Source organism: Ailuropoda melanoleuca, chromosome 2, assembly GCF_002007445.2.
Source record: "Ailuropoda melanoleuca isolate Jingjing chromosome 2, ASM200744v2, whole genome shotgun sequence".
NCBI classification, from domain to species: Eukaryota; Metazoa; Chordata; class Mammalia; order Carnivora; family Ursidae; genus Ailuropoda; species Ailuropoda melanoleuca.
In genome coordinates this window covers 196,214,684-196,236,868 of record NC_048219.1, presented here as the reverse complement: position 1 = coordinate 196,236,868, position 22,185 = coordinate 196,214,684, and the positions used below count along the sequence as shown (strand labels likewise).

The following is a 22,185-nucleotide window of genomic DNA, read 5'->3' as shown; positions in this document are numbered from 1 at the left end:
CTGCCTTTCCATTAAGTGTAATATTAATTTTGACTTTAAAAATTGGTCTTCCTGTCTTCAGAAATCCTTCCTTCTAATTCAGGAATTCTTCACACTGGGCTCATGGATGAGTCAGTCTGCTCCAGCAGCATCCAGAAATTGTGTACACAGAGACATGTGAAGCTTTGTTCAGCCCTGACTTACCCGGTGACTACTATGTGCCAGGCTTTGTTCCCGGCCCTGCAGTTACAATAGCGAAGAGACAGCGATAGGCAATAAGGAAACTATAAAGTATGTGAGTTGTCATGTCATGGAGAAAATACCGCAAGGCTGTGGGGTAGGGAGTGCTTGGGTAGGTGGGTCAGAGAAGGTCCCCTGCAGAGGGTGATGTGTGAGCAGGCCCTGCTGTGGGCCAAACCGTGGCCCCCTGAATGACGTGCCCACGTCTCAACCCATGGTACACGTGACCGTGACATTATTTGGCAAAAGGGTTTTTGCAGATGTAATTGAGTTAAGTAAGGATCTGGAGAAGAGATCATCCTGGATTAACCACTGGGCCCTAAATCCAAGGCAAGTGTCTTTGTGAGAATAGGAGGCGCACAGAGGAGGCCTTGTGAGGACAGGCAGAGCCTGGCCTGATGCAGTCATAGCCAAGGGACTCCAAGGGCTGCCAGCAGCCACCGCGAGTCAGGAGACAGGCCAGGGACAGAGTCTCCCTCAGAGAATCCACGAGGAAGCAGCTTTGCCAACACCCTCATTGCAGACTTCTAGCCTCCAGAACTGTAAGAGAGTCCGTCTGTGTTGTTTCAAGCCACCCAGTTTCCCAGTTTATGGTCATTTCTTACAATGGCCGCAGGAAGCAAATACAGCCCTGACGAGGGTAGGAGGGCGGGCAAACCACGTGCGCATCTGGGAGGAGAAGTTTCCAGGGAGAAGGAGCCCGAGTTGGGGTCGTGCGCAGCCAGTGGAGAGTAGCAGAATGAGGTCAGAGGTCACAGATAAGGGAGGCTGGCAGGCAGCAGATGACCAATGCCTTCCAGGCCACAGTGAGGGCTTGAATCGCTGGTCTGGGTGAGATGCGGAACCTTGGGCCAAGTTTTGGCCTGAGCAAATGAAGTGCAAGGAGAGAGGTGCCATCAACTAAGCCGGGAAGGCTGCAGGTGGAGCAAGTTTTGGGGGTAAATCAGGATGTGGAGTTTGGACTCGGTAGGCTGAGAACCAGTGGGCATCCGAGAGATGGTGTCGGGGAGGCAGTCTGGTGCAGGACTCCGGACTTTCCAGAGGTGGGCTAGGAGGGAGACCCCCATCTGGGAACCGTCAGCGTTTTACGTGCCCTTCAGGGTGGTGAGAGCAGATGGAGGGGGGAGGGATGCAGGGCCAGAGGGGGATGGTGGCCTCCAGGGTGTGCAGGTCCTGGACACAGGGAGGAACCAGCAACTGAGGGGGAGCAGTGGCTGGAAGGTGGGTCCGAGAAGCCGCAAGAGGAAAGTGCTCGCAGGGAGCTGGCACTCATAGGTGGGTGAGGGCGGAGGACTGGTGGTCAGAGCAGCCTGGAGGCAACGGGATCATCGGGAGCTTTCCAGGGCTCAGGAGGGGGCCACACCCACTCAGAGCAGGGTCAGGAGAGAAGGGGAAGAGGGGGTGCGGACCCAGGCAGAAGCAGCTCTAAGGGAGACACGGTGCAGGTGCAGGGGGGAGTCTGTCTACATGTGGACGGGAGCGCTCTACAGGAAGGAAGACTGGCTGAGGCCTGGGGTGAGGGGCACGGTGAGGAATGGTGCCCTTGGGTGGGGGGGAGACCCAGGCCTTTGTTAGGAAGGTTAGCTATCTGCCTCCAGGCAAGGACGTGAAGGGGCCTACCTCCCACCAAACCTCCCAAGGTTGGGGTGGGGGCTGGGCTCTTACATCCAGGTCCACTTAGCACCCCCTCTCTTTCCCACTGACTATGGAACTTGGGGACTTGCTGTCCTTCTCTGGGCTATCCGTCCCTTTCTGAGCTTATTTCCTCAATTATAAAATGGGATAAAAACAATCAGGCCTGCCCCTAATATTCTCAGGGACTGGGACAGGCATCCAAACGGGGTCTGCCTACCATCTATCTAAGTATTTAAAGTCGCAAATGAAGCCAAGCACACACACTGTTGCACAAACGACATCCCATCCTCCTACTTAGGCAGGTGTGCTTCAAAACAATCCAGAAGCCGAGGCTTGCATTGAGAACCCTAGGGCTCCTGGGAGGGCTGGCCAGGACATGATGGCCCAGCCCCACGGGCCTCCTTTGCTCCCCACCTGCGTCTGTCTCTCACTGGGGTTGATGCAGACGCCTGCCCAGCCACACCCGTGCTCCGACCACACTGCCCACTGCCGGCCTCTCGGTCGCGAGGGGACTGGGTGCACAGGCTGGTGGCCTGGTGTGCTTTGGGAGGGCAGACCTGGCGCAGAGGCCCATGCAGGCCCGGGTGGGCGGTGGGGTTACCTGGGCGAGGAATCCTTCGTCTCTGGATTTGGGAGTGTGCTCTAGAAGTGGGGGCCCTAGGACCTCCTCACCCCCAAGAAGGGGCCTGGAGGGTAAGCGCCAGTGGAGGGCCTGCCGGGTGTGGCTCCCAGGGTGGGTTTGCTGTGAGGGTGATGATGAGATCAGAAGCCCAAGTCAAGGACCAGCGCAGCCTGGCGCATAGTAAGTGTTCAATAAAAGGTTGCAACTTCATTGTTGTTACGTGTCTAGTCGTCAGGAACTGGATGAGGCATCTCCGCCCCCAGCCGTCTGGCCACTACCCACCACAGACTCTGGGCTCAAAGACAGGGTCACGCGTGGCCCCGCCGGCCCCACTCTCGCCCTCACACGGCTCAGCCGCTTCCCTCCAGAAAGCCCTCCTTCCACTGGTCATTAGGGAAGTTTCTGGTCTGTCTTCAGTGGGTCAGACGTTTCCTCCCCGAAGGAGTCTGCCTTGACCCTTCCCCTTCCGTCTGGCCAGGTGAGCCGGTCTCCTCTGCCTGCTGCCGCTGGACCGTTAGGCCCTGGTCCGAAGCTGGGGTGGCCGCCTCTCACTGAGCAGGCCCCTGTCCCCGCCGGTGGGTCCTGGACGCCTCGGGGCAGGACCCTGCTTCGTTTGCTCTGCCCAGCCTGGCGGGCAGCCAAGCGCCGAACTGATTGCTGAGCTGAGGAATTTAACTTGGTGTTCAGAAATTCCTGCTGGAATTTTCCGTTGAGATAAGCGGGGGTGAAGCTTTTGAGGCAATGCAGGCGACCCTTTCTGCTTATCTCAAAGGCGGTGGGAGAAAAGAACGTTCTGGAGGATCTGTCCCTCAGCCATCCATCACGCTGAGTCTGACCCCTCACTGCAGGGGAAGCACCTCTTCCCCACAGAAGCCCAGACGGGCCCGCAGTAACGGTCCGGGCCACACCGGTGGCCTCTGCACCAGGAGTCGGGGGGCCGTGGGGTCCGGGCAGGTCGTTGGCAGCGTCCGCGACAGGCCCTGATAACCGCGTTGAAAATCTCAGAAATGTTTCTGTGGCAGTGGCTCAGGCGTTTGCCACGTGACCCCAGGGAGGCAAACGGGTGGAAAGTCACGAAAGGCCGGTGGGGATGGGAAGGAGCCCACATGCAGGGGGGCGCCTCGGGGAGCAGAAGAGCGCCTGTGCCTGGAGATATGGGAGCAGAGACTGAAAAATCGGTGGGCGGGGTGGGCAGATGCTCCCTACGCCGGCGGGTGCTCAGACCACACTCCCCAGGGGCCCTTCCGGCTTCAGAACGCCGGATTTGGGCTTTCTTCCATAGGGAGCGTCGATGCTGTGAGTGGGTGCGCTCGTGTACGTGGGCTGCCGAAGTGGCATCGCAAAGCGGCTCCTCTGTGAATGCCAAGGCAGGGAAGTCGATAACGTGCCAGGAGAGAAAGCTGGCACAGCTCTATCAAGATAATATTAGCGGAGGTCACTTAAGTAGATCGCTTGTGTGCTATTTTCGCCCAGTTTCCACGACAAGCAGCGGTGATTAGGGTTATGGGGCGGAATGTGCTCTAAGTGTCCATCCTCCCTGCTGGGGAGTTTCTTTGTGCCTGAGTCTGACTCTGTGTCCACGTGGGAACGCATCTTCAGATTGGTCGACTGATGGATTGATTACAAGATTTTATTTATTTATTTGAGAGAGAGAGAGCATGAGCGGGGGCAGTGGCAGAGGGAGGGGAGAAGCAGACTCCCTGTGAGTAGGGAGCCTGACATGGGGCTCGATCCCAGGACCCTGGGATCGTGACCTGAGCTGAAGTCAGCCGCTGCACCAACTGAGCCCCCCAGGGGCTCCACACCTTTAGATTTAAACGTGAGCGTTTTCTCTCTCGGTGGATGTCTCTTCGTGGTGAGGTGGTCTTACAGAGATGAGCAGCACGTATGGGACCCTCTGGTGAGGAGCCGGTGTGGAGGGTCGTGACTGCAGAGTTCCCTGTGGGAGGGCAAGACCAGTGGGGGGAAGCATGTGCAGGCAAACACTGAGACCAGAGAAGTGATGAGCCCCCCGGACCTCAGGAGTAGCTGGGTCCTAGCCTCTCACGGTGCCCCTGGGCCTTGTGAGGTGGGAAGGGGTCAGGCTGTTTGAGGTTGGCCAGTGGGTGGGCCCCCACCATCTGCCAGCAGTGTGCTAATGCGGAGCTCTCCCTCTGGGTCAGCTGGGCAGGGTGTGGGCCTTAGCTCGCACTGGGGTAAGCAGGATTCTAGTATGGCTCTCAAGACCACTGGCCCATGGTGTCCAGACCCAGCATGAAACCCTCCCTCCAAGGGTGCCCAGGGCTGTGCATACGATGGATGTCACTCCTGAGTTAGGTTGTGTTATGTGGCAAGGGTGAAGGAGTTTTTGCAGATGTAATTAATGTTCCTTATCAGTTGACTTTAAGTTAATGAAAAAGGAGAGGGTGCCTAGTGGGCCTCACCTAATCAGGCGAGCCCTTTAAAAGAGGGTCTGGAAGTCAGACAGATTCTCCTGCTGGCCTTGAAGAGGAGGCTGGCCTGTGTGAGGGGCATGTGACAAGGACCAGCAGGTGGGCTGTAAGCTTCGAGGGGCCCCAGTAGACAGCCAGCGGGAGAACGGGAGCTCACTCCTACAACCTCAGGGAGCTGAATTCTGCCCACGACCAGCTCAGAAAGGACCTTGGCCTCCAGATGGCCTGGCCGGAGCCTCTGAGACCCTCAGCAGAGGACTCAGAATGTGGGCCCCCACTCCCAAGCCACGGAAGCAGACACTAAGCATGCTCGTGGCCCTCTGTTCCACAGCCAGGGATGAAGACCAGGCCCTGAGCCTGCTGGTCGGACCCTCAGTAATATAATCTCTGGGCAGCTGGGGAGTCACAGGGGAGATGAAAGGACTCCAGAAATCTCTTCTCTGGACAGGGCCTGGCTTTCAAACCCCTTGTCTGACTGCAGGCATGAATCTCCCGTTTTGGCTGTCAGATGCCGATTAGTAACGATCTTGTCTCTGTCTTCCTGCCATAAAGCTGGTATTGACGACTCCCTCTCATTCTGGGCCCCTTCCCCCAACCGGCAGGGGGTGGATACATCACTCTAACTGCAAGAGGCCCTTCCGTGTTGAAAATGAAAAAACCACGTCCATCTATTTCAAAACTGGCCACTCCATCATATGGGTTACAGGCAGAGAAACACATCGTCCCCCAGACCTTTGGTTGGGTCTACAGGTGGGGGGCTGAGGAGGTGATTCGCTAGTGGGGAGAGGTCCTGAGTCTCCCAAGTGGCAGGGCCCAGCCACACTTGCTGGTGGCACTCAGGGGGGTGGCCACACCCCGGACGCCCCCAGAGGTGGTGTGGGTACGGCAGAGAGGAGCTGGTCCTGAAGGGGTGGTGGGAGGGCATCCCAGCAGGAGCCCAGCTCAGAGTCTCGCCCCCCAACACAAGACCCCAAGGCCCCATTGACGGACAGGGCACGCAGAAACCCTGGAGGTCGGTGGGACGGGAGTCCCCTTCTGTCCGTCCTGCTGGATCTTCCCATCCCTGGCCAGAGAGGAGCAGTCAGGGTGAGGGGTGACAAACCTGGGAGGGGGTGTTAGAGAAACACAGCACCTCCCCCGCTGTGGAGTCCAGCCTGGATCCGGGTGTCCGAACCCAGGACTGCCCTGGGTTGCCTCTGGCCCCAGGTGCAGGGCCCCACAAAAGCCGGCTCCCAGCTATTTGTGGCAGGAATAACTTCATTTCACCAAAATACATCCTTTAATATTTTCCTGGGCTCTGAGTGCAACAAAGATCTGTGCTACCCCAGGAAGGAGCAGAGGGGAAGCCCTCAGCTTTTTGAAATGAGAGACAGGTAACAAAGCTGAGACACTCCCTGGAGTTTGGGTGACCCTTCCCCCCAACACCACATGGGAGTCTGGCTCCCTGAGCCCAGGTGCTCCTGCAGCCACGGCTTTACTGTCCAGCCTCCCGCCCTGCCCTGCCCCAGGCGACACATGACCGTGGTGGACCTTGCCCTGGGAGCCTCCCGGGAAGGGAGGAGGGGACCTGACCAGGGGGCAGGGGGCGGGCCCCACCTTGGCCAGAGCTGCTGCGTCTTACCTGTTTCCTGTTGGAGCACAACCTCTGCCTGTCCCTGCAGCGGCCACCACCCCCCTGCCTGTGGGGGGAGCCCGGGGCCAGAGGAGGGAGCCGGGGAGACGGGTGGGGGTCCTGCAGGACCCAGTGATGACAAGCTGCCTGGCTTCCTGGAGGTGATCAGGCCCGGGGAACACGTGAGTCGTTGTTTTAACTTCTGTGTGCTTTGCAGAGTGTGCGTGAGTGTGTGTGCACGTGCACGTGTGTGTGTATTTGTGTCTGTGAGTGTCTGGGTGTGTGTATCTCTGTGTGTGTCCGCGCATCTGTGTGTCTGTGTATTTCTGTGTGTGTTTGTATGTGTGTACATGCACACTCATGTGTGTGAGTGTCTGTGTGTGTATCTGCATGTGTCTGTGTACGTGTATACACGCGTGTGTGCGAGGGTGTCTGTACCTTCGCCCTTGTGCGCAGAAGCAAAAGGGCAAAGTGCGGTGTGAGGAGTTTGCTCCGCTGAAGACCAGAAGTGCCCTTGTTTGGATCCGCCGCGGCTGGCTAGGTCAGGTTCCCAGAGGGAGGCCTTGGGAAGAGTCCAGCTCAGGCCTTGACTGTAGATTGCTGGTGGGGGTGCGGAGCCCTTCAACGAACCCGTCTCGGCTGGATCGCGATGCTGTTAGTGTAGACTGGCGCGGGCATAACCAGCTGCTCAGAAATCTCGGTGTTCTTTACACACCCAGGCAGAGATGACACCAGTGACACCTTGGAAGGGAGCCTCAGCAAAGCAGACCCTTCCCCGAAATGCCCTCCCCTACCCCGAGAAAGGACTAGTGCAGATCTGCAATGCTTTCTTTTTCCCTTTGGTGAACAAGAGATGAGAAAAGAAAGTTTAAAAAGCCCCAAATCAGGATGCTGCAGAGGGCATCTCTTACCTCTAACCATGAATATTGCGTTCCTGAGAACATCTTTGTGTTTAGAAAGACTTCAAATAACCCCATCTTGATTAAATTCTAGAGGTTGGGTCAGAAGTCGCATTTTCAATTTTCTCTCTGAATACAGGGCTCCTACCTCTGATTATTGGAAGCTTACAATATGTCATCACACAAAGAGTTGTACCCGGAAGTGCTTTCTGCAGTCTTTATTTATTACTGAGAAAACAATAATGATCAAGAAAAAATCCAACAGTTGGGAAATGGGTTAGCAAAGTGGAAAAGATGTAGGAATGTTCTGTGCTCACTGAACATATTATGCTGAATGCATGTGGAACGTACACAGCAACGTGGAAAGCTGCTTTTCACATATGTTGTTTTTTAAAAGGTGGGATATATAATTTTATGTTAAAGCTGGATTTTGGTTTGCCTGTTTTTAAGATTCATAGCCAAAAAACCAAGAAGAAAATAGGCAAAATGCCCTTCTGGTTATATTAAGGGTATGGGATTGTGGGTGATTTAATTTTTTTCATATTGACAATGATGTGTTTATATTTATAGTAAAATACTATTTTTAAACAAAGAGATGTATCATTGCCAAAAGAATAAGACGCTGCAATGCGGTGTCACAGGAATGGTGTATTCATTCAGAGTCCACCTGTTGTGATGAATTCAGACATGTCTTAGGCTAAAGATTTTCTAGACTTAAGAGCTTTATTAATCCGAGCACATAAATAACAAGGAACACTTGAAGGCGTGTCTTTAATACTCGGGAAGGCATCCCTGTCAGTGTGTTAGAAGCAGAATTACAGTACAAATCAGTGGGACACCTGCTTCCAAGCAGGAGCTGTACTTCCGGCTGGAGACAAGGGAGTAGCTTGGGGAGGCACTGAAAGCCGGACAGTCCGTTTGGCAAAGGATGTATTTTTCCAGCTTGGCTGAGCTGTAATTGCAATCCAGCACTGAGTAGGTTCAAAGTGTGCACGCCTGTTGATTTGACACGTTTATGTATTGCAACGCGATGGCTGCCCCGCTGTTAGCTGCCACCTCCAACCTGTCTCATAACGACATCTTTCTGGCCCTGAGAACATTTAATCTACTCTCTTAGGGACTTTCAAGGACATAATGCAGTATTAGTAGCTATAATCTCCATGCTGTACGCTGGATGCCCAGAACTTGTTAATGCTGTAACTGGAAGTTTGTACCCTTTGACTGGTATCTTCCCATTCCCCTTCCCAAGCCTTTGGTAATCAGCATTCTACTCTGTTCCTCTGAGTTGGGAGGGGGGAGAAGAAGCAGTTTATAAATTAGGATCTGCTATGGAGCTGACTGTCCCCTCGGCCCTGAGCCCAGAAGGGTGGCCCCCCCAGACTGGCTCCCTGCACCACTCTCTTGATGTGGGAAGTGCGTGCTGGTGCTCTCTGCAAGTGGCTGGAAGCGCCCTGGGCTGCCCAGTATGAATGTGAACACAGCCTGCTCTGCCTTCAAATTCTGCATCTGTCTTAGAAGAGCTGCCAGGCCTCTCTCTAAGGTGGGGTGATGCCAGGACCCCCGGAGGCTGCCAGCCCAGCTTTAATAGGAGGCTCTGTGCAGCCTGAGCTGGGCAGGGCTGTGTGCACACGTCCGTCCCGCTCCCCTGTGCAGGCGGCCTGCGTGTTAGGCTCAGTCACTTCTTTTTTTTTTTTTTTTAAAGATTTTATTTATTTATTCGACAGAGATAGAGACAGCCATCGAGAGAGGGAACACAAGCCAGGGGGAGTGGGAGAGGAAGAAGCAGGCTCATAGCAGAAGAGCCTGATGTGGGGCTCGATCCCAGAACGCCGGGATCACGCCCTGAGCCGAAGGCAGACGCTTAACCGCTGTGCCACCCAGGCGCCCCAGGCTCAGTCACTTCTGCTTCCAGTCTCCTCCAAGTACCCGTGCAGAGCGACCTTAAAGCAAATAATGTTCAGCTTTTCTTGGCCCCTCAGGGCTGAGCCACGGCGTGGAGCTGCTCTCAACGGCTGCTGGAGGTGCCATTTCTGTTCACCATTCTGCGGATACCCCACTTCACTGCATGGCCAGCTGCCTGGGGTTTGACTGGCCGTGCAGACCGTGGGGTGGAAACAGCATGGCTGTCCAGTTGTGGCTTTTTGCCGAGTCATTCCTGTGTGTTCATGAAATATTTATTGAGCACCTACTATATGATCAATGAATATAGTCCTTGCTCTCATGAGAGGTTATAGCCCGGTGTGTGTGAGAAGATATTAATAAAATAATTATATAAATGTGTCTCATTAGAGGTTACAGTCCAGCAAGCGAGGTAAGTCATTAAAAAATAATTCTATGAGTTAAGGCAGAGTTCAGAACTGGGATTATTTCAATCAAGAAGAGGAACAGGGTCTGTGGGCCACATGACGGCAGGGAATTTATCTATTTCATTATCTGCTGTTGATGGGGACCGGATATGATCAGGGCTTGCCGCCGTGGCAGGACGGAGGTTTGCGTCGATGGGACAGAGAGACCTGAGCGGATCTAGCAGATTTACTGGAAGCTGGCAGCTCTCCAAGTGACCCCAGTACCCGCTTCAAAAAGAGATGGAAAACTTAAAATACTTCATCTTTCTAATCCTTCTCTGAAACATCATGCAATGACACCACAAGCATCATACTTGATGGCGAAACCCGTGAATCCCATATAAGATGGGGTTCCACATGGCCTTCCGACAACTCCGCTCTGCTGTATTGAGCTCCCTGTCCCCAAGGCGCAGAAGCGGCCCTTAATCCTTCTCTCAAATTCTGTAACTCCCTGGATACTTCTTTAAAAAAAAATTTTATTTATTCATTTGTCAGAGAGAGAGAGAAAGTGTGCATGAGCAGGGGGCGGGGCAGAAGGAGAAACAGGCTCTGCGCTGAGCAGGGAGCCTGATGTGGGGCTCAATCCCAGGACCCTGGGATCATGACCTGAGCCGAAGGCAGACACTTAACTGACTAAGCCACCCAGGTGTCCCTCCCCAGTTGAGTTCAGTTGAGAACAGTCTTGTTAGTATTTAGGACTCAGCCCTGCTTGTTCATGTCTCCTACCCCCACCCCTACCCCCAAGCTCGCTTCTTCCCCTCCTATCCCTGAAGGCAGACCAGGCAGGGACAGCTGCGGCGGTGGGGGTGGGGGACATGGTTTGCTTCTTGTTGCTGTCGCTTTTCTCTCTGTTCCTCTTCGAAATTCCTTCCCTTCCTCCATTCCCATCGCCCTTGGAGGCCTCCATTCTGCCCACCAAGTGAGGAGGGAGAGGACACCGTTCCCAGGACTGCCTGCCCCTGGTGGGTTTCGATGATTTTTAGGGGAAGTTGATGTTTTTTAGGGGAAGTTTTTCTTTCTAGAAGTGACCCAGATTATAAATGGAGACAAAGTGGGGACATTAGAATGTCACCAGTCTGCAGCTTCTAGTGAAATAATGGGTCTGGCAACGGTCTTCAAGGACCCCTAGCATCACCACTAGAGCGCTTGGCCATTATTTGCCCTCTGGGGAAATGCAAAGCCCACACAGGAAGCATTCTTGCCGAAAGACAGCCTGTATCTGATCAGATTTCTGTGCGGAACCACCAAGCTGTAGCAAATATGGGTTTCACAGGACATGGCAAGAACGGGGGCTGCAATCAGCAAGATCCCGACTGCAGAGCCACAGGACAACCTGATCTCTTGAACAGATTAATTACAAAGAAAAAAAAGAATACCTGTATATATACTGAGATTTGCAGATGGAACAACAGGATGTCTGGGATTTGCTTCAAACCCATCTTTGGGGGGAGGGGGTCTGGGGATTTGGCCACAGCTCAATATTGTGGAAGTGCAGGAGGGTGCGTGAGGCCAGTAGGACTGTCTCCGTTCCACGGTGGAGGGTGCCTGGAATTTTCTGTAATGAAAACATACGCAGGGGTTTCCCAAATTTATTTTGATCACAGAGCTGTTTCTCTCCACAGAGCGTCCCTATGGGCGCCGAGGCTTTAGCTATGGTGGGAAACACCAAAATGTTTTGAGGTCCTTGAAACGCCGACTTTTTCTTTAGATAGAAACACCAGCTTTAACCCATGAGCCACAAGGGAGAGAGCACGTTGCCTCTCGGGTGATTCCGGTACTTTTTGGAAATCAGTAATCAATTTTTTAAAAGTGAGAAGTAACGGGAACGAGGACAACAAACAATTCCCAAGCATCACTCACGAGAGACCTGTCACGCAGGGACTGCCCGCCCCGCTCTGTAGATGAGGAGACGGGGTGCTGAGGGGCGCAGGGGTACCAGCCCAGGCTGCCTGCCTCTGACTCGGCTCCATGCTGTTCAAGGCTGTCTGTCTGTCTTCCAGCGGGGAAGGAGCACCCCAGGGCTGAACTCGCTAAGACCATTTGACGCCAGACATTCAACCTCCTGCAAATGCCGTCTCTTTACAGGGCATGGCTCAGGCGGGTGGGGTCCCCTCTCCTGGGGCTGCCCCAGACCAGCCCTACGTGTTCAAGCTGGTCCTCTTGGGAAGTGGCTCCGTGGGCAAGTCCAGCTTGGCTCTCCGGTACGTGAAGAATGACTTCAAGAGCATCCTGCCCACTGTGGGATGTAAGTGACATGGGACAGCACTCCCTTGGTTAGTCTGCTAGAGGAGAAGCCAGGTGACGGCCCAGGTGCGGGCATTTCCCAATCTCTCCCGGAGCCTCGGGCTGCGCCCAGCACTGCAGGGAGGGGAGGATGTCAGACACACTTGCAGTCCAGAGTGGGGTCCCATGTCAGCTTAGCCGGAGGCTGCAGGGGTAGAGATTCAGGGTCAGGGTCTGGGGCCCCCAGGGCTTGGTGTGAGGGGTCGTACCTAGTGGAGCGGGAGCCCAGGGGAGGGCCCCCCAGGCTCTGCCACTCAGCTGCCCAGACAAGCCGGCCTTTCACCTGCCCGGGGTCCCTCCTGCCAGTGCTGCTCGCTGGGTAGTTTACCGAAGAGTGGCTCCCTTTCTGCCTGGCCTTGGTTTACCACCTGGCCTGGGTTGGGGAGGTGGGGTGCAGAGGATGGGGCGGCAGGGAGGGAAGACCCTCTCACTGCACTTCTTAAAGAGGTTAGCGTGTCATGGCTCTCAGGGGAAAGGGTCTTTGGAGTGTCTGCTGAGCTGTGGACTTCCTTCACATGCTGCTTGGGGCTGGAAATCCTAAAATAGAGAAACTCAACATGCATTTCATGCCAACCCTCCTGGCAGGTGGCCAGCACCGCAAAAGAAAGATCCCCCACTCGGAGCCAAAGCTTTGGCTTCAGACCTGGACTCTGCCAAGGATAAGCCTTCCACTTCCCACTTTGTCGAGTCCACTCATGCATTCATTCACTCATTCATTCATTCACTCCCTCCCTCATTCACGTCACAATACCTGCTGGGCATGGCCTCTGTCCCAGGCCTGCACTGGGTGTGGAGGTTTCTAGAAAATGCCAAACAGGCACACTGGACGTGGACGCACAACGCTAAATTTGACGCATGTATTAGCTACCTGGGACCCTGCAGTCTTCTTAGGAGGGCGATTCCCAAGAGTGCCTGAGGGACCTGGGGACTGAGGGATCTGCCAGGCCCAGGCCCCCAGCACTAGTGGTGAGCTGGGCATAGGAGGGGTGAGGGGCCTGCTCCAGGATGGCGGAGCTCCGAGCTCCGGGAGAGCTAGTGAAGACTGGTTCCGGCTGGCTGAGGGGGCCCAGGGCGACCTTCTCCATCAGTGGAAGAGTGATAACACTCAGCCACGCAGGATACTGGACTGGACTTAAAAAAATACAACAAACTGCTAAGTCTGGCCTCGACGGGTGGGGTGGGGGGGTGGGGACTTCAGTTGAGAGAAGAGACTGGAGAAGGGGGTGTGGCCCAGCCGGGATTGGGGGGGCGGGGCTAGGCACCTGGGTGTGAACTGGGTGTGAACGGGTGATGCAGATTCAAGAGGAGGAGGAGAGACAGCAGTTCCATACAAGGCAGCTCTTTGGGGTTGCATCGGAGACAGAGGCCTGCAAGCTGTGGCTTACAGGGCTCTGCTTGATTTTGCAAATAAGGTTTTCCCGGACCACGGCCATGCCCATCATTTGCATATCCTGTGGGGCTGGTTTCAGCCTGAGGCCAGGGTTGAGTAGTTGCAACTGTGATGGTAGGTCCCCTGAGCCAAAAATACTTGCTGAAGGCCTTTGCCCAAAAAGTCTGGGACCTCTGCTCTACCCATGTGTGAGAGGGGGCCAGGCCCGGAGAGGCACTGGGCTGCCATTGGGCTCCAGTGGGAGAGGAGGGGCAGGGATGGTGGTGTGGACACTCGCTGTGAGCTGGGAACATGGCTCCATGGGATTGGACTTGCTGGGTCCAAGGGGGTGGGCTGCAATGTGGACCCTCCCTGGGGGGCTGGGGGGAGGGGCTCTAAGCACAGAGCCAGCTGCTTCTGGGGCTGGTGCAGGCGCTCTCTATTAATGGGAAGTTCACTCACTTTCCCAAGCCGTACAGACAGTGCTTCCCAGCCCACAGTGGCTGCAGGGACGGTGGGCGAGGGCCTGTCCCTGCTCACAGAAACCTCCCCCGGTTCCTCCAGCAAGTCGGGGACAACGCTGTCACCCTCCCCCGCACTCTTCGGGGGTTCTGCTAGGCTCAGGAGGGGGGTCAGAACCTGGGCCCAAGTCAGAGCGGGGGTCTTTGCTTGGGGGGCAGGTCTAGGTGTGCTGTCTCTAGCTGTGGTCCTCTGCCTGGCCTGGACCATCCTCCTCCTCGTGGGCAGCGTTAGCTGCCCTCCCCGCTTCCAGGCTCAGGACCCTGCCTCTACCTTGGGGCCAGTGCTTTGGGTCTTTGTTCCCTTCCCACTGTCCCCGGGGTGCATGAGTGTGTGGTGGCAGAAAACCTCCCGATCAGCCCCCATGGAGCCACGACCCTCTAACTGAGTCCGGCAACCCTTCCTTCGAGCAGCTGCCAGCCATGGGGCTAGAACTCACTGCTGGGGCACCTACTCTGTGCCCAGCTGTGCTGGCGGCCGGGGACGTAGAGGCAAATAAGCCCTCCTTTGCTTTGAGGAGCGAAATCCCATGTGGAAATGCTGGCTCCCCCACTTAAATCTCAGGGTCTACATCATGTGCTTTATGATACAAGCTGTGGAAGTGGCTATTACAATTATCGTAGTATAGAAATAAATAAAGAAGGGCAGTTAATTATTTTATTTACTATTATACTGTCATATTTAGCAGTATATTCTGTATTATTAGTTATTATGCTATTATAATCGTTACATCATTATATATTATTATAAAGGTCGATCTTCCCACTTTTCAGACGAGGCGATGGAATCCGACCCTTCCTCTCCCTTACGTAAATGTCGTCTGTGTTGTACGAAAGCGCTCCGAAGGCAGACGCTTCGTCGCTTGTTTCCACATGCGGCCTCTTCGGCTTTATCGAGAGAACCTGCTTTGCTCTGAAGCGGGTGCCGGGGAGCTCAGCCGTGGCGTGAGCACACAGGCCGCACCTCCTTCCCGGCAGGCGGCAGGTGGCTGGCACGACCAGGAGGGAGCGTGTGCCGGGTGCCGGGCATGCTGGAAATGCTCCGTGACTATGAGCCGAGTGACCAACAGGTGGCTAAACGGCTTGTTCGCTCATCATGTTGTTATCTGTGAAATGGGGACGTAGACACCCCTTTGTGGTGGGCTCTCCATGCAAGGCTGGCTCGACGCTGTCTTAGGTCACGGGTTACCATGTTATGACTTAAGGTCATCACTCCAGAGAGCAGGGGTGGGACCAGGGGCTGGCGTGTCCCGCATGGTGCTGCCTTCTGAGCGGGCCGGCTTCAAGATCCTCCAACCTTCGGGACGGTGGGGGTGCCTGGACCCCCCGTCGGGGGGTCTGGATCTGTGGGTGATCGTGGGCTGCACAGGCCCCGGGTACAGCCCTCCAGCAGGTGTGTGAGCCTGGACAGTGTTCCAGCTGTCTCAGGGCAAGACCCCGTCCAGCCAGGGGACAGACAGACTCGTGTCTCTGACGCAGAGCCAGAGTGGGAATCTCAGGTGAGCACAGACCCCTGGGGGTCAGCCTGCTGAAGGGAGACCAGAAAAGCCCTGGAACTCCTGGCCACATACCCCCTCCCATGGAGGCCCTGGTTTCCCCGCAGGAGAGGGCCTAGCGGGGAAGGCAGCAGCTCCAAGGGCGAGTGCTGTGGCTGGGGGGCTTGAACCATGGGGAGCTCCCAAAGACCCCACTGGGCTCCCCACAGACCCCTCATCCTGGAGTCCCAGCTGGTACAGCCCCCGGAATTCTGCACCTTTCCCAGGGCCGGCTGCACTGTCTTAGTGGCATCTTTCCGAGAACGGTGACATCTAGTGCTGGCTCGCGTACTTGCGGGGCGATCGCTGCGGCCTGTGTGGGAGGGAAAGGCAGCCCGTGTTCAGCGTTGCCACCAGCCCTTGTCAGCTCCCGCAGCTCGCGTTCTCTTCAGCCTGACTCTGGACTCCGCTGGTGCTCTGTACCAGAAAGGCGGTGGAGAAGCTTCGATGAGCGGAATCAGCTGTTTGTTGACATTAAGACCAGAAGGAGCACAATCCCATTCCTTATGTCAACATTTACGGAGACACTTTTAATCTGGGGCAGTACAGTAAAGCTGGGGGGCAGTTTGTCATTCCTATGCCCTTCACCGTGCAGAAGGGGGGCTGTGCAACTCACCCGCTTCCAGGAGCACCCCCTCCGGATGGAGCTGAGGCTGGGGGCGGGGCCGTCGCTGGGGTGCCGGTGCTGAGGTCTGTAGTGGGACCAGGGGGGAAGGTGACCTGGTGTGACGGGGCCACGATATGTAAGTGCGCCCGGCGGCCCCAGCGCAGTCCCCTCGAGGCCCCGTGAAAATGTGCCAGTGTGTCCTCTCCACCAGCGTATTCCAGAATCAGGAAAATTCCTGGTTCTTGGTCTGATCCCATCCCCACCCCCCACTTTGTGGCTAGTATCATTTATTTTTTTTGGCTTTAGCTGTGACGATGTAGAAAATGTGGTCAGTGGGTTTCTGAACAAGGGAGATAATTAATGTGGGCTCTTTTCCTGATTGGAGCCAAGGCGTCCGTGGGGCCGGGTGGAAGTTTGCCCTGGAGACCAGTCCAGGGGCCCCCGAAGGATCTCGTGTGTCTCTCTAGGGGAGTCAAGGTTCTGCGCTCTAGGAACACCCAGTCACTTGTGTCTCATCATCGCTTGGACTGAAAGCCCTCTCTGCAAGTTTGTGGGGGTGCACGTGGGTTGAAGCTCGACCAGCAGACGTTGTTTACAAACTGGAGAAGGAACGTATGGGAAGCTAGGGTTGCTGAGCCCGGGAGGCTGACCCGAGAGTGACGCCGTGGGGAACCTGGCGGTGGTGGGTTTTAGGGTACAACCAAAATCAAGTTCAGGAACGTGATTGGACATGACAGAAGGATGTGGACAGAAGGCCACTGTCCTAGCCAGTGAGTCAGGGAGAGCCCGGGGCAGGCAAAGGAAGGGGAGCTTCACACACAGATCCCCCTCTCCTCCGTTTTCTCATGGTTTGACACCCACCCTGGCAAGGGGGCACCGTTGGCTCACATGAAGAAGAGGACACTGAGATTTGGAAGGGTGGGAGAGACAGGGAGAGAGGGGAGGAGAGAAAGGGAGGGAGGGAGGGGTCAAGGGTTCTGTGTCTCTTCTTACAAAGGCACTGATCCCACTGTGGGGACCCGCCCTCATGACCTCATCTAACCCTGATGACCCCCCCAGAGGCCCCACGTCCTAAGACCATCACTTTGGGGGATAGGACTTCACATATGAATTTGGGGGGACACGACACCTAGGAGGGTTATCTGACCTCAGGCTCGAGGCTGTGCAGGGAAAGGCGGGATGTGCAGGCAGACACGGGTTGGTGGGTTCTGTTAGGAGCCCCCCAAACTAGAGTCTCGTGCCAGAGAATCGTGATCTTATCCACCCCGCGCTGAAAACCTCAGCCCAGACCCGTCCCTTATCCTCTGCCCACAGCAGGGTGAACTGTCCCCCAGAGGCTATGTCCACATCTTGACTCGCTAGCCCTGCCCGAGGTGCAGACAAAGACCGAGTCCTCTAGGTAAAGCTCCCCCCGGGCTTCTGTTCCAGGTGCGTTCTTCACCAAGGTGGTGGACTTGGGGGCCGTGTCTCTGAAGTTTGAGATCTGGGACACGGCTGGCCAGGAGAAGTACCACAGCATCTGCCACTTGTACTTCAGGGGGGCCAACGCGGCGGTTTTGGTGTATGACATCACCAGGAAGGTGAGGCTCGCCTCGGGCACGTCCCCACCCTCCTTTGCGAGACGTCTGCTTTCTGTTCTCTCGGGCATAGGGATGCTCTCTTCTGAAGGCTTTCCATGACCAGCCATGCTGGTGCTTTATGGTAAACTCACCACGACCAGTAGATCACACTTTCATGAAAGTCTGTCGCTTCCTCCAGGAAGCCCTCACCGATAACCCCTGCATGGTTGATAACTACTGCATGGTTGACTTTGTGCCCTTCCATGGTCCTCTCAGAACACCCTGCTTAGAGCACCCCCATCCATCACTCACGATTCCTTGGGTGCCCACAGCATTGGTGAGGAGTGTGTCATGGAGACAGCACACAGCCCCTGGCTGTACGTCCCCCCAGTGTCATGTGGGTAGATGCTAAGTATGAGTGAGCAGGTACTTAGAGCAGGAGGAGGGAAGGGCAGGGTTCTGTGGGAGCTGATGGGGGGCACCCGACTCAGCCCGGGGTGGGGGTGTTTCTTGCAGGAAGGGAGGGAAGAGTGGGGATTAGTCTGTTGGGGTGGGGTGGGGCAGGGCGGGCCGGGAGGAGGCAGACGACAGGTGAGCAGGAAGAGAGCAGAGTCTGTGGGATGGGGGGTGGGGGTGGGGCAAGCACCATGGCATGGGTTGCCGCATGGGAGGCCGCCCACTTGAGCAGCTCAGATGCAAGGAGGGGGTGTCGTGTGGGGGGGGCCGTCGTATGGCCGGTTGGATCATATGGCTTTTTACAGGGCGACCACCAACCTCTGCCTGTTCTTTGCTGGGATAGCCGATGAAAACTACCAAGGGATTTGTCTGATGTTGACTGTTTCCCTTTGTTAGGATTCCTTCTTCAAGGCTCAGCAGTGGCTGAAGGACCTGGAGAGGGAGTCCCCCCCAGGGGAGGTGGTGGTGATGCTGGTCGGGAACAAGACGGACCTCGGCGAGCAGCGGGAGGTGACATTCCAGGTAGCCCTCAACACTGGGTCGTTTTGTTTCCCGAGGGGGGAAGAGAGCGACCCTAAAGCACACATGTCCACGCACATGCACACCCATACCCCGCCCCCACCCACTCGCATGCCCACGCACACACCCGCCCATGCATGTCACACAAGCTTGCACGCACATGCACAAACACATACCCTTCCCACTTGAATTTCCCTTTGGGGCAAAGATTTCTGGTCTTTCCTGGAGAAGTCGGGTCTAGAGATGGCTATTCCGCAGACGTGGGGAGGCACCACCCAGGCCAGCCCCCCTGCGAGCTGGCGGAGGGTCGGCCCCGTATCCTGTCTCCCAGGCAATGGGGAGACGCGATGCTGCCGGCCTGCAGGGGCCCCGGTGGGTGAGCCAGGGTCGCAAGGAACCCACGGCCCTTCCTACCCCGCCCTCCCATGTTCACTTACGTGAGTTTTCAGATTTTTTTCTTTGTGCTCAGTAAATTATTGATAAAGGGACAGGTGAGTAAATCCAAATTTCCTTGCTAAGAACTGAGTGAGGGATAGACAAGAAGAAAGCCATAGTTCTGTAAAACAACCAGAATCAGAAAAAATGCCGCGGAGATGCGCGCAGAGCTCTGTGAGACGTCAGAGCAGTGAGCGAGGGGTGTGTGTGCGTAAGAGGGTGTGTGCGTGCGCGTGTGTGCAGGCTGGTTTCAGGGAAGGTTCTGGGAGGGCACGCGCAGGCGGGACGAGTGGAGTGTGGCGGGTGGAGCGAAGGGCGGGGTGCTGGCTGCAGGGGGGTCGCCAGGAGGGGAAGGCCGTGATGAGAAGGCATGTGGGCTCAGCAGCAGAGATCCCAGTGTGTGGCATTAAGGATTGGGGCCAATATTTGGGGGGGCAACAAGGAGTCCTTGGCAGATTTTGGAGAAGCTGGGGGCTGGGGCGTGATGGGTGATTTGGAAAGAGTATTTGGAGGCAAGGTCAGGCCGAGCTGGGGAGACCAGGCCCTGGGTGGGGAGATGTCCGGGAGGCAGGCAGCCCAGCTCAGAGGGTGTGAGGGGCCTCGGGCGGCAGCACCCCTGCCCTGGGCTGAGCCCGTCTTGCCCATGCAGGGAGGCCTCCTGGCTTAGACCTCACAGTACCGGCCACCCTGAGGCCAGGGCTGTAGACCCCACTGGCCACCTGGGCCCTGGGCCAGCCCCTTGGCCTCTTCTTTATTCTGAGCTCCCACTAAGCACAATTGGGCCTTGGGTCTGGAGGTCCAGGTGCCAGGGACACGGGCATCCACCACAGGGAGCCTGCAGGTGCTCTGGCTGGGGCGGAGACAATGGGAACACAGATTTTAGATGAATTTTTTGGTTCTCATTTTCAAATAATTTCAGAATTACAGAAAGTGTTGCAAAAGTACTACAAGAAGGTTCTGTATGCACCCCCTGCCCCCAGCCTTCCCGAATGCTAACGTCTAGCATAAACACAGAACAGCCATTGAATCAGGAAGCAGACAAGCAGACAATACTACCAAGTACTCCTCTTACTTAGATTCCATCAGTTTCCCACTAGCACACTTCCGTGTCACTCCCCGCAGTGCTAACCCCTGTGGAAAGCCAGGAGGGACCTGCAGAAGGAGGGCCTAGGTGGGCTCCCCCCAGGGGCTCTGCCTGCTTCCCTTCTACGTTTCCTGCCTTCTCACTTGGTTTTCCCCACGTCAGAGCCCCCAGGTGCCGGAGGGAGAGACGTGAGGGTAGGGAGTCACAAGGCGAAGCTGGGGTTCAGGCTTTGTGGGGCGAGGGGATCCTTCCTGGGAAGGTGAGCACCTCCCTGCCTCCCCACCTCCTTGCCTCCCCACCTCCCTGGCCATGGATCCCTCCAGGAGCAGCAAGACCCAGAAAGGAGGAACCCTCCCTGGTTCTTGGGTCTGAGAAGGCAGTGGAGTATTCCTGGGAAAGTGTGTTTTGTAACCAGTGTGGGAATTTCGTTGCTGTTTCTCGCAGGAAGGGAAGGAGTTTGCGGAGAGCAAGAGGTTGCTGTTCATGGAGGCCTCGGCCAAACTAAACCAGCAGGTGAACGAGGTCTTCAGCACTGTAGGTGAGTGCTGGGGCCCCCAGGAGAGTCCGGGTAGGGGGCATCTCTGGCTCTGCTTCTTGGCTCTTCTTTCTGGTGTCCTGGGAGCCGACAGAGTGTCTCCAGGGGCCAGAAGGTGAGCAGGGTTCCCAGGGGCCGAACTCTGTGGCTCTGGGTAAGTGTCCGGGAGGGTGGGGACCAGGGACAGCCTGGCACGCAGGGTGCATGCTGGGCTGGGGGCCTCCCCTCCCAGACCACCCTCCTCTGCCCTTCACAGCCTGGGAACTCCTGCGGAGAGAAGAGAGGAAGGAGGGCCGGCCGCAGCGGGGAGATGCGGGGCTGGCTCTGAGTGGGGCGCCTGCCGGGCCTGCCAGATGCTGTGCCCGCTAACAGCAGCCACGCCAGGAGGGGCCTGGGAGGACCCCCACCCCGGGCCCCGCTGCTCCTCAGGGGGAGACGCTGCCTCCGCCACGGACTCCGAGTCACCATCCAGCGGGCTTGCTCCCCCAGTCCTACAGGTTCTGGAAGCTGCACCCCTGCATGTTCCCATGTTCCAAAGCCGGCAGGAATCATTCAGGAGGGGATCCGGGGCCAAAGGGCTTCTAGGGCTGATACAGGAAATGTTCACCTTTGTGTTTGTGGGCCCTGCCCCTGGGTTCTCAGGGACGCTGCAGTTTAGTATTTACCAGGGTCAAAGTGACTCGGCCAAACCTCTTCAAAGCATGGGCTCTGTTTCTGCCCCGAGCATACACTGTACGTCGGCTTCATGGAAAAAACTCACAAGGAGCATTCCAAACAGAATAAGAAAAAGAAAAACACCTCCCTGGTTCCTGTGAGATTAAAGTCATATAACCCGGCACACGCTAGACACATAAGATAAAAATCTGTAACTTTCTGGAATGTCCTTCATGGCGATGATTTGTAACTCTGTGCAAAAGACGTACATGTTCCTTCCCAGGGTCACGCTCTCCTTCGTGAAGGTTGTGTCCTGGGCAGCTGTCCTCACTTGGGCTCCAAGAAAACCCTTTTCCTTTTCTCTTTAACGTTTTAGAGAAGGTTGGTTCAATTTGTGTTGACAGGGGTGTTGGCCCCACATCACCGGAGACTGATGCTTGATGCCCGGGCCGGTTGCTCCCGCCCAGCCCAGATGACTGTCCCCTCAGCTGCCTTGCTGCCGGACAGAGGAGGGAGGCGGGCCAGAGGGGACTGAGGATTGAACCTGTGCTGGGCAGGGCGCCGTCCATCCGGGGCTGGGTCCGCCTGGTTCTGGGAGCTGGGAGAGGAGGGGACAGGCCCGCATGGAGGTGACAGTGCCAGGAAGATTATGGGGCTGTGTCCACTTCCTGTATCTTGGGGCGGTAGCCCTGGAAGGGACGGCATCTAACAGGGCAGCTGGGGCGGGGTTGGGGTTGGGGGCCAGGCCCCTCCCCATTCTCGTTCCCTGGCTCTGAGTTCAGCAGGTGAAGCTCGTGTGCAGAGAGCCTGAGGACTCAGACTTCTGGCCGCGGTGTGAGTGGTGCTGCTTATATGTCCGCAAACATC

General features: G+C 56.3%; 1 protein-coding gene across 2 annotated transcripts in view; it reads left to right on the top strand.

The window, feature by feature from the left end:
• The window catches only part of RAB17 (RAB17, member RAS oncogene family), a 45,219-nt gene extending 23,622 nt beyond the window's left edge, over positions 1-21,597 (top strand). Inside the window, exons 1-6 of one of the 2 annotated variants that reach the window (XM_011233560.3) lie at positions 6,526-6,702; positions 11,850-12,009; positions 17,505-17,656; positions 18,488-18,613; positions 20,574-20,667; positions 20,921-21,597. In XM_011233560.3, the coding sequence (XP_011231862.1) occupies positions 11,853-12,009; positions 17,505-17,656; positions 18,488-18,613; positions 20,574-20,667; positions 20,921-21,033 (642 nt within the window). In that variant the 5' untranslated portion in view covers positions 6,526-6,702; positions 11,850-11,852 and the 3' untranslated portion in view covers positions 21,034-21,597. Of the gene's footprint in view, positions 1-6,525; positions 6,703-11,849; positions 12,010-17,504; positions 17,657-18,487; positions 18,614-20,573; positions 20,668-20,920 lie in introns of those variants that run through there. The other variant, XM_019806913.2, reaches the window with a different exon arrangement.
• Positions 21,598-22,185: the final 588 nt, after the last annotated feature.